The sequence below is a fragment of the Acomys russatus genome, chromosome 23, assembly GCF_903995435.1.
Source record: "Acomys russatus chromosome 23, mAcoRus1.1, whole genome shotgun sequence".
NCBI lineage: Eukaryota > Metazoa > Chordata > Mammalia > Rodentia > Muridae > Acomys > Acomys russatus.
In genome coordinates, this window is record NC_067159.1 from 9622397 (window position 1) to 9638704 (window position 16308).

Below are 16308 nucleotides of genomic sequence, written 5' to 3' on the forward strand. Positions count from 1 at the left end.
GGGCTCACATACGTTAGACCAGTGCTCTGAGCTGTATCCACATCAGCAGCTATCCTTGGATCCCAAGCCACTAGAACTACAGATTCTCTTGGTCTCTCATGTCAAAAAAAGAAAAAAAGAAAAGAAAAATAAAAAAAGAAAACAAAAACAACCACCCAGGTATGTTTCACCATATTTAAGGGATATGGATATGCTGTGAATTGGTGAATGGCTGTCTTCTGCTTGAAATGGGAAGTCCATGACAAATATTTTCTTCCCCGGATGTGCATAAAACAGAGAGTCAATCAAGGAAGAAATAAGAGGAAGCCAAAATACCAGTCAGAACAATAATTGCTTGGGGCCTCATGCTATGGACTATTTGGCTTTCCAGAGAGAAATAAGTCTCTTAAGCAGATGGCAGTTGCAAGTCACAGCCCTAAGGCTTGACTGGTTTTGTTAATCTGGCAGTTCAGTGTCAGTGCAAAGGACATCCCCAGCACCTGAGAAGAGAATTGAGAAAACGTGAGGTCTTAGTAAGAGAAAACATTTCTCCCACAGTACTGGAGACTGGTAACACAGAAAAGCAAGACTTGCACTCCATTATGGCCACTCTCTAAGCATCACCCCCCTCTCAGGAATGTCTCTCTTTAAGTTTAAGAATAACATTAGAGAGAAAATGGGGACAATTATAAAATGATAGAAAAGTAGAAGCTCTTGGAAAAGTTCTTATCTTATTAAGAAGTCACAGAAGCTTAGTTATATAGTCAAGTAGACCTTATTGATCAGTATAAGAAAAAGAAGTCAACTCTGCCCGTCTTGTGTTTCCTTCACTTTCTTCTTCCTTTTATTTCTTGACTAAGTCTTAAGTAGTGTATAATATGCTCAATGTTTGGGTAGAAAATAGTGTTATGAATATGACAGAAATAACACAAAATTTACCTTTCAGTAGCCAAATCAGGTGTAAGTACAAAGGGGAAATAATTTTTCCATCATTTTCTTCTTAACATAAAAGGTCAATTTTTCAAGTGAGCTCTATTATCATATCATTTACAGACCACCTGAGTTAGTGACTAAATGGGAATTCTGCTTGGCACTCTTAATTTAACTGTGACTCATTTCATATCTCTAAGGGATATATTGACTTGATATATATATATATATATATATACATATATATATATACATATATATATATGTATATATATATATATATATATTCCTATAACAATTTTTCAGAGTGCTTTAAGTTGAATTAAAAATACAATCCTCTTTTCCTTGGCTAAAGGAACTAATGAATAATATGACATTTATTGCCTCATTCTGTTTCGCTAGTACCATTCTAAGGCTGCATGATTTACCTCATTTAATCCTCATAGGGATATTGGGATCAAACTCTTACCTGTATGACACATACACAGATGGTAATGATTCCAATGTACAAGAAATTGCCATGAAACCATAATTTTGCTTTATTATAGCAACCCTGGGGGTGGGGAGAATAACAGGCATTAATGGCACCATTCAATATGTCAAATTTATCAAGAAGGTTATCTGGGATGGTCATTTGTATTTATTTAATGCAGTGACTTACATCAAATATTGTTATTTCCCTTGCATGTATAAAGGAACAAGCGTAAAGGAAAGAACATTAAATCAGAGACATTTTAGTATATTTGCATGTAACACAGAAGTCTTAGCTCATGAGTTAAACTAGCACCCAAGAAGTAAGTCGTAAACACATGACCGTATGTTCAGTGTTATGTTCTGCAACACTCAGTACTGATCTAAGAATAATATATGAGATTATATATTTTGCAATCTTTGGATCAAAGTACATATCAGTATCTGCTTCAATAACCAATATTATAACCCTATAAAATTCCAGAGTTGTTGAGTGATGGTTGCTATGGATTCTCTTTTTTCATGTGGACCTAAACATCTCAAACTCAGGAAAAGATAACATGGGCTCAAGACGAGATCTTAGATTAATTTACTTGGTTTACAGGAAGATGGATTTTTTTTTTCTTTTAGATGAAGAGAGACCAAAAATTAAGAGGGAAGGTGGTTTCCAAAAAGTACTTTTCCAAAACTCCCATTCATCTGTTTATGTTTAACTCATTTCACAAAGCAAATGGCTCTGCCATCTTCAAGGAGAAAGAGAAAACAAGCCAGGACCTAACAAGCTATTCTACCCTAATCATGTAAATTATACTTTAAATGCAGATACATCTCTGGGCTGTTTTTACACAAACTACACACACACACACACACACACACACACACACACACACACACACACAGTGTGACAAAGGAGTCTCTGTAGTGTTTCTTAACTGGATTAGCCTGTTCCTAGATTTTGGAAGCTTCTATAGTTATTGGGGGCTGTTTCCCTGGTCATTGTTGTTGTTGTTGCTGAAAGTTCCCTGTTTGTTGGTAGAAGGTTTAAGTCTTTTCTGGCATTGTTTCCAATGTAATTAAAACTTTGAAAAAAGAAGCCTGTAACATGAAAACTGCCAACAAAATTACCTGAACATCTGCACTTTGTGGGCAGGAAGATGGTCGACTATTGGTCCAATCACTTGAGCCATTTACCCCACAGCACTGCAGCTAAAAGTCAAGTCCCCCCAAACATAATGATTAGAAAATCAACAGAAAAACAAAACAAAACCTAGACATTCTACAAAAGTGTATTCTTATCTTTCAAATCTAACTCCAGAAAAGAAAATTCAGAATTGGTCCACTGCTACAGCCTCTTTGGCTCTAAATGTTCACAAGACTTGTACCATTGTATTCACAGAAGACCTCCACATAGGACAGTTTGCTTTATATATTTTACCTGTCAAGTACTTTCTGCCCAAAAACCTTATCACATGAACTAAGCCTAGGTATATTGATTCTTGAGATTATTGAAACAGGATAATTAGATGTCTGCTTAGATGAAAAAACAGGAAGTACCAGCTATTATTGTCCTAAATACAGGAGAAACTTATGATCCAGCTATAACACCCTTGGACAAATACCCAAAGGACTGTATATCCTACTAAAAAGATAGTTGTCCATCCATTTTTATTGTTACTCTATTCACAGTAGCCAGAAAATGGAAGCAGCCTAAATGTCCATTGACTGATAAATGAATATTGAAAATGTAGTATATATTTATACAATGGAATATTATTCAATTCTTAAGAAAATTTAAATCAAGAAACTTTCAGGTAAATGGGTGGAGGTGAAAGCAATCATCCTGAGTAAGGTAAACCTAGACTCATAAAAACAAACATCACATATTTTCTCTTATATGTGGAGGCTAGCCTTGAATGTTTAGAGTATTTATTTAAATAGGAGCATAGGTAGAGGCCAGGAAACTAGTAAATGAGAATGGGATGCTCTCAAGAAAGAGGGGATAGAATTCTGCCATTAAAGGATAAAAATGGAATGGGGCTATTTAAGTGGGATTAAAGATAAGAGGGAGGGATAAAGGATGTATTAATGGGAGGTGTAACTGACACTAAAGAGCTTTTGAAAGGGCCATATTGAAACACACTGCTATAAAAATCTTCATGTGTGTGTGTGCGTCTGTGTGTGTGTGTGTGTGTCTGTGTGTGTATTTAAAAGGAGTTACCCTATGACTGGACAATAATACCCCTACTATACTCCCACAGACTAACAAATAAGCTTTTCTTGGAGTTGTTGGTCACTGAGTTCCTATAGATCCATAAATATTACAAGCTCTTAGTAATGCCCTTAGTTACTCTGCAGTATGTGGTCATAACACCCTATTTCTGCAGCCACCAAATATTTGAGTCATGAAACATAGATATATCAAGCTGAATTGATTTGGAATCCTGATCCCTACTGGCTAGATTTCATAATACTGGAAGTAACTGTGCAAGCTACCAGAGGAGAAATGTAATCATAAATCATACAGAGTTGTGAACTCTGAGAGCTATAATAATGATCATCCTAGCAATATATTATTACTGGGCCTATCAGGATACAAATGCCATTGGTATAACCAATAGCTTTCTGCTTGAATTTAAGGCATCTTATATAAGATTGGGCACCTGGCATCATTTTGGTGGCCGTTAATCCATGACTAGGTGAGTTACAGACCCTTAGGGAGAATTTACTTGTATTATTTTGCTAAATGAACATAATATCTAATCAACTTCTAGTGAGTAGGGAATTGGAGGCAGATATGGGAGGAGTGGAGGGGTGAATATGATCAGAATACATTGTATGAAATTCTGAATAAAATATTATTTTAAGACAAAAGAGAGAGAAGGAGCAAGTGGCACTTCATCAAGAATTTATATTCACAGTACTGGGAAACGGATTTCTTGACATCAAAATACCTGTGGGAATAAACCAGACAGATATGGAAAGTGGTGGAATTTATAAGACAAATAACCCAATTCTTGTTGACATACACATACCATAAAGTGAGATACAGTTATAGAGTAAAGGAAATTTTGAGGCATCTTTTGTATATCTTGGTTTGTCCAAATAAGTTGAAATTTTTGAGAAAATTAGAATATTTGGAATATAGACTGTTAGTGCTATCTGAGGAGTGTGTGTGTGTGTGTGTGTGTGTGTGTGTGTGTGACTCTGTGTTCACTACATTTGTGTGGAACATGTAGAAGCCATATTCAGACCCTCTGGAATGGGAGTTCCAGGAAGTTGTGGGCAACCATGTATGTGCTATAACAAAACCCAGATCCTCTGCCAAAGCAATAACTGCTCTTAACCACTGAGCCAGACCCTTTAGTGGTATTTAGTGGGTGATATGATAAAATGGTCAGTATCTTATTTTCTTTAGAGTATTCCATCAAAATGTTTAGGGGATTAAATTAGGTGACAGTGAAAAAAGTCAGTATGAAGCTGATGACATGTATCAAGAGATTTATTTTCCTTTGTTTTGTTTTTCACTTTATTGTATGTGTGAACATCAAAAGGGACTTCTGATCTGGGTTTAAACAAAAAAATAATAATTTGAAATCGAGAGAAGTTGTGACTTTGTATGAAACAAACAAGTCCTCCCAGTGTTTTTATGTTATAATTTCCTTTTATTTCCTCTTATTCTTCCTTATTAATCTGTCATGGGTGATCATGATAGTTTTTGAGACCTTGGTCATGCCTTTACAAGGTTCTCTAGCCCCTGTTTGTCCCATACATTTATAAGGCAAGGATGCAGAGCTGATATATGTTCCTGGATAAGAAAAAAGTGCAGAGAATGTGACATTATAGGGCTAGATAAAAATATAATAATTTTGGTGACTTGGGAATTTATAAAAGGTTTATTTTACACTATTATAATAAAATTTTGGAAACTCTGTAAAATAATCCAACATGACTTATTTGGGTCTTCTTTTCATCCTGTTAGACCTAAAGTAATGAACTTATGTGAGTTGGTAAAGAATAAAATATAATGCAGGAAATTTTGTACCAATTGGATTAACCCTTGAACTCCCGTACCTGTGAGACCAAAGGTATTACTTTGGACTTTAGAACTAAAGATGTTTGAGTCTGAAACCTTTAGGAAAGAGACATTGGTTTCTGGAGACTCAGTCTGGGAGTTCAGTCTGCCTCATCTGAGCAAGATTTTTTATGTACTTACTTGTGACTGGATGAAGTCCCATGCCATCTTGGTGCTGTTGTCTGAGTAATAGTATTGAATGCTGTCATTCAGGCCCTCAGCCACATACTGGTTCAGCTGGGTAAGTCATGTTCCACCAGAGGAGACATAGAAAAAACAAAATGAATTCAAGAAATAAGAGGACTAGTGGACCAAATAGATCCTCCCCTCTCAAGAAGTCAGAACTAGGAAAGTACAGTACAGGAGGCTCTACAGGGAGACAAGATGAAGGCATTATGGTATCAAAGGAAGATATGTACAATAGACTTTTATCATTCCAGAACTATAATTTCACAAAGAAAAAAGGTACAACAAAAGCCAAGGTCACATCTTACTGAAAACACTTCCAGCTACACAGAGAAAAGTAGGCAGGAGGAAGACAAAAATCACTTCATTTTCTATCTAGTTCCCTTACAAGGCATCATTCAAATACAGTCTTTATAACATTTTTTTAATCTCAACTGCAATTAATCTCTCATCCTCCTACTTCATTTGGATAACTTAGTGCTAATTTTGTTTTACTAACTTCTTCTCCACTGTGTGTTCTCCATATTAGCAATACGAGAGTATCTCATGTTCTTTATAACTTACCTTGTGTTCATACACAAAGAGAAGGATGGCTATGATCACCTCAGCAAGGAGAATAATCATCAGCAGAACAAAGAACTGTGACAAAGCAGAGAAATGATCAGAACATTGATTCCATTTCTGATCTACCCCTCTTTGCCTTGGGAGCAAACAGGTCTACACACACACACACACACACACACACACACACACACACACACACACACACACACACTAATGCATAGGAACTTCTCCTGCCTCCTCATGGCTTCCTACGTCCTCTCTTGCTTTATGAGGATTATGTGTTCTTTTATGACAGCTGTATTCTAATGGAAATATTCTCTATGCTCTTACTTTGTTCTAGCATTGTTGAGCACCATCCTAATGAAACAGTTGAGAAAAAAGAAAAGTAATGCATGAGTTTGGGTCCTTGTCCCCTACATCATATCAAGTCCAGCTCAAGACAGAGGCTGGATGATGAATGAAGCTTGGGAAAACAGAAGGAAAGGGAGACCCTAATCATAGTTCTAGGTCATATTTTTTCTCCAAATTTAGAATTTTAATCACTGCATGACATTTATACACACAAGACTTTCACAATTTCATTTGTTCTTCACCTCTTAAAAAAATGTAAACACCAATTTTGACTGCTTAAGTCATTTATCCTGTCACTGATCTCTCCTATCATTTGCTATCTGTCTGATAACTTTGATAATAGAAACACTTGTTGCTGTTACTGATCTTGGCTCCAGATTACATGTTGATCTACAAGAGAAGATTGATAATATGACTTGAGAGATAACCAAGATGGGAGCACATAAGAATGGAGGCATTGTTATACCAACCTCTGCCCTTAATACACTAGAAAAATGTGCATCCCCTTTACTCCTGTGACAGCAGGCAAAATCTAAGCCTGACAGGATTCCTCAGGCTCGTAATTTGACAGAACTATATAAATCCCTTCCATTTCTACTGTTCAAGAACTTCAACCAAGGTTCTTACCCAAACTGGGTCACTCCTACCTATGTAGGCTACTTTGTGCATGAGTGAAGAAATACTTCTGTATCATTAGGGAGGGTCACTGTGTTCAGAAGAATCTACTGATGTCTTCCATCACTTAATGACTCTGTGTCAGATCCTGAGGTGTATTCTTACGTGAGAATGTAGGTAGAAAGGTGAGAACTCATTTCAATCAAGCGTCAAGGAGAAACACATGCTGTGAGAGGACATGACAGTGACAAGGGCCGTTATTGATAGTGTAAAATGGATTCCATAGACAACTAATGTCTTCTGCATAGCCTTGGGATCTCAGTGAGAAACAAACTAATATCGATTTATAAAATCGAGCTGATAAGAAGCTGTGATAATTAGCTTTAATCATCAATTTAGCAACCTAGACTCAACCACCAACTCCTCAGTATATTGAGGAATTATCTGGATGAGGTTGATCTGTGGGCATGTCTGTGGAGGACTGATTTAATTGTTAATAATAGTGAAAGGACTAATCCTGACTGTTGGTAGCACCATTTCATGGCCTGGACCTTCAACGGTGTTGAGTAAAGAAAGTCACCTGAGAACACAGGAAGTAATCAAGTATTCACGCATTAGTTCTCTGTCTGCTATTGACTGCTTTAAGTTCCTGCTTTAACTTCCATGCAACAATGGACTATAGTTGTATTAATAAGATCAAATAAATATCTTTCTCTTCTGAGCCCCTCTTATTCAGGACATTTTATTACAGCAACAGAAAGGAAACAATCAGAAATTGGTACCAAGAAGTAGGGCTGTTGCTGCGATGAGCCTGGCGATGTTGCTTCTTTTGTTTTGTTGTGTTGTGTTCATGAGAAAATATTTTAATTAACTTTATTATTTAAAAATATTTAAATAAAAAAACCACACAGAAAAATTAAGCAGACTCAAAATCTATACATCTCAACAAACTTCTACATAGTTAAAATAGACATTTTGAAATTGTGGAGCTTTATGCTGGATTTTACACTTCCAATACAAAATATATATTTTTAGCACTCATTCATCATTAAAAACAAACAAAAACCTGTGACAAAGTTATAAATTAAATATCTCTTAGCTTTATAGACTTGTTCTTGGAAAAAATATTTAAAGAGATTAACAATCAAATGTTTCTATATTTTTCAGGTAGAATTTGTGTTCTGACTTGATCACTAGCTCTCCCTGTAACAGTTTACTTAATCTCTCTGAACCTCAGTTTCCTAAAATATGAGATAAATAGATGATAAATACATAGATAGATGATACAGATACAATATGTGTGTATGTAAATATATATTATGTCTCTGTGTTATGAAGATAATTAATTAAGCAATAGTGGTGAGACGAGCATATAAAAACAATGATTTCCTTTTCACTTCCCATTAATGATGTATTATATCATGCACATCTATGAGTACATAAATTAATAAGTATCCTCATTTCAAGGTGGTAGAGCTTGTAAAAATTAGGAGTTCTGTGTTAAACATAACTTATTTGTAGTTTCAGTTTCTCTACTTAGTTCTTTAACTTTTAGTTAGTTCTTTAACCACTTCCAAAAAGACATTTAATTTCCTCCAAGGGAGTCTCAGGGGAAACAAACTATTCCTAAGGCTAGGCCACATGCCCAGCAGCAGATGCCCAACAGAAAATTGATTCAACGGCATCTTTGGAGATTCCTTGTCTCATAGTGTCATTCAGGGCTGTTTTTTTTTTTTTAATTTTGGTTTTATATTTTTACCCTAAAAAGTTCTTTGAGTATATATTATGAATTCCAGTTTTGTATTTTTAAGGGTCTCCTAAGTGCATAAACATGTGGGTCCCCATCTATCTCTGTTTCTTATACCTTCTCTTGGACTCTTTTCCTTCTGTTTTTTTTTTTTTCTAATCTGATTTGTTTTTACCTTCTTATGTTTTATTTAAATAAAATACATTGCTTTTTAATCCTCAAAATGAAATTAGGAAGCACTGATGTAGAATAATGATTGTAGTCATAAGCATAGTGCTATTACCAACAACAGAGTTGTAGTCTAAAGAAGTTAATATTTATTGTGCACTCCAAGATCTCAGGTTATTCAGTGTCCTTTACTTGCTTATACCATTAAAAAAAAAGAACTTCTTAAGATGGTTACTATTATCATTTTGAGTTATAGATAATGAAGCTGTAGTCAAAAATTGTGACTTTGGGAGGATTAAGGAAGATGTTGGAACATTGATCTGGAAAATCCCATTGAGTGATGTGGGTAGAGCTCAGTGGGCTATTCTTGTGGAGTGTTGAAAAAGGGATTACTAACAGTGCATGCAGGTACAGATCATGGACTTAGTCATTTACTGGACTTGAGGATATTCATGTGACATTTGGGCTAATGTCACATGTGTGGTGTTCATGCTGGAGCAAAAGAAAGCTATGCTTTATTGGAGATTGGCACTATTGAAGTAAACTCTCCTGTGCTTCTCTGAGATGATACAATAGAGATAGGGGCTTTTTCCCTCAATGTGACATTTTGCTCTTTGTCCTATATGTACTATTCTATGGGTATTGTTCATGCTGGGACTGAAAAAGCTTGTCAATGAGATCAGTTTCAGTGGGATAACTGAGATTCTCTCCTCAGAAGCCAGTTCAGCTTTGAAGCCGTGGGAAAGGCCGTATCTTGAGCTTGCAGCAGAATTTGGAGATATAATAGTTATCCCTGTGGTAATAGTTTTGAAGGCATAAAGCAGTCATGGAGAGAAACTGAGTATTGAAACTTTGTGGTAGGGTCAGATCTTCTGCAGAGGGGCCCTAAAGGAAATTAATGAAGGTGGTACCTCAATTGTAATGGAGAACCCAGACACTGGAAATGTCAATATTTACCAAGTAGAGATACAACTGTAGAGTGGAAAATATCTGTATGTGCTACAGGCAACATAACTGGAAGGGTGGAGCTATCCAAGTTGTTTGGAGTCCACAATGCAAGGCTCAGCTTCTAGACATTGGAACTACATTGGTATATACACTGCTAATTTTTAATTTTTCTGTTGGGTTTTTGAGATTGTAATATAATTATGTCATCTACCTCCTTTCAGTTTTTCCTCCAAACTCTTCCATGTATTTCTCCTTGGTCTTTTTCAACTTTATAGCCTTTAAGAAAATAGTTGTTCAATCCATTTGTCCACAAATTTCGTGAATTCCTTGTTTTTAATAGCTGAGTATTATTCCAGAGTGTAAATGTGCCATAATTCTTTATCTATTCTTCTACTGATGGACACTTAGGCTGTTTCCATGTTCTGGATATTATGAATAAGGCTGCTATGAACATGGTTGAGCACATGTCCCTGTTGTGTGGTGGAGCATTTTCTGGGTATATTCCAAGGAGTAGAATAGCTGGGTCTTGAGGAAGCTCTATTCCCAGTTTCCTGAGAAAGTACCAGATAGATTTCGAAAGTGGCTGTACTAGTTTGAATTCCCACCAGCATGTGGTGTCACTTGAATTGTTGATCTTAGCCATTCTGATGTGTGTAAGATGGATTCTCAGAGTCATTTTGATTTGTATTTCTCTGATGACTAACAACATTGAACATATCTTTAAGTGTTTCTCGGCCATTCGATATTCCTCTGTTGAGAATTCTCTGTTTAGTTCTGAGCCCTATTTCTTAATTGGGTTATTTGGTTTGGTGGTGTAACTCAGAAGCAGAAAGAGTCAAATGGTATATACTCACTTATATCTGGACACTAACCCAAGGGACATATCCCATGAAAGACTTCACTTACCAAAAAAGTGAGACAGAGGGAAAGACATTCTATTGGGACTTTAGGTGAGAGAAGCATGGGAGAATGGGGAATTAGAAGGATCCAGATGGTCCTAGAAATGTACAAGAAGTACATTATGTTGGGCGGATCTGGGCCCAGGAGTCCTGCTCAAACTATGGCAGCCAAGGACAATGGTGCGCAGTAACCTTTGAATCCCTATCCAGATCTAGCCAATGGACAGGACATTCTCCACAGTTGAGTGGATTGTGGGGACTGACTTTCACATGAACTCTGGTGTCCCATATTTGACCACATCCCCTTGATGGGGAGGCCTAGCGGCACTCAGAGGAATGATAGCAGGCTACCAAGAAGAGACTTGATACCCTATGAGCATATACAGGAAGAGGAGGTCCCCCTTAGTCACAGTCATAGGGAAGGGGAGTAGGGGGAATGGGAGTAGGAATGGGAGGGAGGGAGGAATGGGAGGGTACAAGGGATGGGATAACAATTGAGATATAATATAAATAAATTAATAAAATATTTTTAAAAGAAAATAGTCATTGATAATATATCTAAGTACAAAATGCTGGTGAGTTTTGTTTGTGTGCTTTTTGTTTTGGCATAGTTGTTTTTTACCCCTCTCCATTTCTGTTTCTTCTCTCTCAGAATAACAATGTTTGCATATGTAACATCATTTTAGTTTACAAGAGCTCACAGTTAAAAGACTTTGAACTTTAAAGTCTTGGAAATTTTGTAAGGCTGGAATTGGACTATATTTTATAATCTAATATTAACATGAGACAAATAGAATAAAGGATAGAAAGTTATATCTCAAAATGGTGTGTGTGTGAGAGAGAGGGAGAGAAAGAGCAAGAGAGAGAGAGAGAGAGAGAGAGAGAGAGAGAGAGAGAGAGAGAGTAAGAGAGAGAGAGTAAGAGAGAGAGAGAGAGAGAAACTGATGGGATGGACTATGTTGGTTAGTTTTTATTGTGAACTTGGCACAACCTAGAATCAACTGGAAAAAGAACTTTACTTGATAAATTATCTAGGTCAGGTTGGTCTTGGGAGTATCTCTCAAGGCTTGTATGGGAGGGCCCAAGCCCAATATGGGTGCATTATTTTATAGGCTTCCATCTGAGTTGCAAAAGAATGAATAAAAGCAGTAAGTAAGCAAGCCAAAATTTGTGTGTTTATTGCCTGTATGCTTTTTTTCATTTTCAAGACAGAGTTTCTTGTTGTAGCTCTGGTTGTCCTGGAACTTGATGTATATACTAGGCTAGCCTCGAACTCAGAGATCTACCTGCCTCTGACTCGTGAATCCTAGGGCTAAAGGTGTGTGCCACCACTGCCTGCCTATCCTTCTCAGCTCTTAATTGTCTATATCACCCAAAAACTAATTTACCATGAAACATTATTACCTTCAACTGGAGACATCATCTACCTCAACTCAGAGTATCACAGCTATTGTAAGGACTCACCGACATAAGCAGGCATTTATTCTCCCTGATTGAGCCCATGCAGCCCAGGAAGGCAACTATCATGATAATGGAGCCAATGATGACAAGAACGTTGCCAAGTGTCAGGAAGGGGAGGTTACGGAAGAGAACTCCATAGGTGTTGTGGACCAGAATGTAGATCCCAAAGCCCAATATGCAACAGCCACAGATCTGAAAAGAATTTCACAGCATTTTAAGGTGAATGTTGTTCTTAAATATCTCCGCAATTATATTCTCATTTTCTTGAGATTAGAATCACCTACTTTTGTTAACTCAAGACTGATGAAGTCACCTCTTTTTTCAGTTACCAACTATCATAATAGAAAGCAAATATCATCTTCTATATATGGAGTCACATGCAAATATTTTACTACACAGTTCTAGATATCAAGGAAAGATCATCTTTATGAAGGACCTAATATCTGTACTGTACAGAAACCTAACTTAATACTTCAGATATTCTGTCTCTTGCCTGCTTAGTTGTTGACACATGACCTTTTCTATGGAGAGTATGACCATGTAGCTAAGACACCCTGTTTGAAGAAAGTCTTGATAGGAAACTATATACAAACTGAACTTATAAGAATATTCCAATAAACATGAGTACTAATTCATCTTATATATGAAATGCAATTGCTACTTTCAATCCAGTGAAACTTCCTTGGACATCTCTTTTTATGTTAAATTAAAAAGTATGTGGATATGTATGTCTGTAAACTTTATACTTTTATTAGTCCATATTAATTATTCAAACTATTTCATTGTATATTTCTACACATCAAGCATGTAATGCACTTTGATACTATTCACTGTCCTATTAATCTTTCTTATCTGCTTTTTCTTCTTTTCACTTCTAATAGTGTTTTTAGTTAAATGTCTTATTTTCTTAGTTTCCACATATGTTGGAGACAATGCAATAGTTTTCTATGTGGAACTGACTTATTTCACGCAACATAAGCTCAAGTTTCATTTACTTTTTGCATAATTTCATTCTTCCTTATAGCTAAGAAAACTCTCTCTTATGTATATATACCATATTTATTTATACACTCATCTGTTGATATATGTCTAGTCTGCATCAACAATTTAGCTATTGTTAATGGTGTTGTAAAAACCATGTATGTGCAACTGTCATTGGTATAAGGTGATTATGAGTCTTTTGAAGATAAAAAGAGATATAAAATGGATATTTCATATGGAAGTCCAAAAAACAAAGAATAAAATAACAAAAATCCAATCAACAAATGAACAGTGTAAATGAGCACCTATAAAAAATGAAGTACAAATGGCCAATAGATATATGAGAAAAAGTGTTCAACATCTCTAGCTACATCAAAACTACATGGAGATTCCATCTCATCTCATCTCATCAGAATGACTGTCATAAAGAAAACTATCAATAACAAATGATGGCCAAGATGGCAGAAGGAAGAAGCTTTTAACAATGTTTGTGAGAATGTGAATTAGCCTAGATATGCAGAAGTCATCATAGATGTACTTTAAAAAATTAGAAATGGAACTTCCATATGAGTTCTTTGGTCAATATTCTTCCATGTGCTTGGAGATGAGAAAGGGGTTGAATTTAACACCCAAATTGTAGTCCGTTTCTGACTTACTGATGCTAGCTTTTTGCAGTGCTACCCTAAAGCCCCCAAAAAGAATTATCACCTCCATTAACTGTACTGATAACTTTTGAGTTTATAGGCTTATAGTGTGACAGAAAGGCAATATAAGAGGAAATTATTACTCATCTGTACATAGGCGAAATGATGTGGCTATTACCCAGTCATGCACAGTTCATATTTTAAACTATACTCTTTGTTTGAGAAGAAAGAATAACAGCCTAGCTAGAATGGAGTGGTATCATTTCCTGACATGCTCAAAGAAGCTACTTACCCAAAACAGCAAATTAAAGAAAAACAGAACATATTTTAGCAGTTTCAGGCTGCTCATGCCCATGCTGGGATAGTATGCCCTAAAAAAACAAAAGGAAGAAGAAATGAATTTTAAAAAAAGATTTGGCATTGTAAGGTAGTACCACAGACTCCAAGATGCAAGTGTTTAAGGTTGAAGGATCATCACCATGATCTTGTGTTTGAACTGTATCTATCCTCTGGAAATATTTTCCCAAATCCCCGTTTCATACTTTGAAAATTGAATCCAGGGTTGAAAAACCATTATCTTGAATTCTGAATGTTACACCAACTAAGTAAGCAATGTTTGGTGGTATAGAAAGCCCCATGGCCCAACAATACAACCATTCTAACAAGAAGATGAGTCACAGTGACAAAGATTAGGCCAGTGCTTTGGGTTCTATGTAACATTACTGACTAATGTCTGACTACTCAAGAAAATAGCCTTTGAGACCAAGATTGCCTGATCAATACATAGGGCAGAAGGACATTGACTTGATCTGCCAGTTCCTTAACTGTCTTCAGATTCATTATGTACTAAATTTGTTGTTGGTGGTGGTGGTGGTGGTGGTTGGTTGGTTGATTGGTTGGTTTTGTGACTGTATTTTAATTACAATGTTTCTTCACTTTCCTCCCCCACCCCCAACTCTCTCATATACCCTTCCTCACTCTTTTCCAAATCTATGGCTTCTTTTTAAATCATTTGTTGTTAAATTGTCTGTAAAAACTCTCTACATGAAAGTGGGAAGGGATATATCTATGCCTCACTTGTTCTTTTATACACAATCATCTATATTTCTGTTCTACATATGGCCATGACTAAGTATTAGACATCTTCCAGTAGATATTGCTCTTATAACAGAAATGAAACACAAAATATATAAATAATGAGGAACTTAAAAGACACCACAATATGAGCACGGTCTTTTTTAAAATTTTTAATTTTTTTTATTAATTTATTCTTGTTACATCTCAATGTTTATCCCATCCCTTGTATCCTCCCATTCTTCCCTCCCCCCCCCCATTTTCCCATTATTCCCCTCCCCTATGACTGTTCCTGAGGGGGATTACCTCCCCCTGTATATGCTCATAGGGTATCAAGTCTCTTCTTGGCTACCTGCTGTCCTTCCTCTGAGTGCCACCAGGTCAGAACATTCTCCACATTTGAGTGGAGAGTGTTATATGACTTTCTCACGTACTCTGGTGCCTCACATTTGACCATGTCCCCTGGAGGGGGAGACCTGGTGGCACTCAGAGGAAGGACAGCAGGTTGCCAAGAAGAGCATGGTCTTTTAATGTGTTGGCTATTCACACCAATTCGAGCAGCAGGTAAAGCCTTCCCAGCCATGTACTCCCTTTGTAAACTCTGTAAACCCCCAAGGCAGGAAAGTGACCTTCACCTGGGGAGCTCAGACCAATTCCTGCCCCCAGACTTCCCTAATGGCCCTGTCATTTTCTAATGACTATAATGTCATTCCCAGCCCTGAGGCAGGAAAGTGGCTAGGCCTTACCCTACAAAAAAAATCCCACCAATTCCTGAACAGAAAAATCTACCAATCCCTGAGCTTGCCACAGAAACTCACCAAATCCCTGAACAAGAAAAGCCATCAATCCTTGAGCTCTCCCAAGCTAAAGACTTGAAATCACACCAGTCATCACCCTGGAAATCTCCACCATCAAAAGCTCTGCCTCCCTCCACCAAAGAAGCCCTATATAATGCCTCTGTCTGCTCAGCTCCCTGTTGTTTCTCACCTAAGCAGAGGCACTCACTCTCCTGAATTTTTTCCTATGAATAATTTTTTAAATTTTAATTTATTGCAATTTATTCAGATTACATCCTGATTGTTATTCTCTCACTTGTATCTTCCCATTCCCACCCTCCTCCTTTTTCCACCCTATTCCCCTCCCCTAGACCTCTGAGAGAAGGGGATCTTCTCCCCTACCATATGACCACAACCTATCAGGTCTCATCTGGACAGCCTG

General features: G+C 36.8%; 1 protein-coding gene across 1 annotated transcript in view; it reads right to left on the reverse strand.

Moving 5' to 3' along the window:
* Positions 1 to 330: 330 nt before the first annotated feature.
* Cd53 (CD53 molecule) overlaps positions 331 to 16308 on the reverse strand; it is a 37047-nt gene continuing 21069 nt past the window's right edge. Inside the window, exons 2-8 of the mRNA XM_051165644.1 lie at positions 14309 to 14387; positions 12395 to 12583; positions 6203 to 6277; positions 5594 to 5689; positions 2506 to 2586; positions 1379 to 1462; positions 331 to 479 (exon numbers count right to left, since the gene is read on the reverse strand). Coding sequence (XP_051021601.1) covers positions 408 to 479; positions 1379 to 1462; positions 2506 to 2586; positions 5594 to 5689; positions 6203 to 6277; positions 12395 to 12583; positions 14309 to 14371 — 660 coding nt within the window. The 5' untranslated portion in view covers positions 14372 to 14387 and the 3' untranslated portion in view covers positions 331 to 407. The remainder of the gene's footprint in view (positions 480 to 1378; positions 1463 to 2505; positions 2587 to 5593; positions 5690 to 6202; positions 6278 to 12394; positions 12584 to 14308; positions 14388 to 16308) is intronic.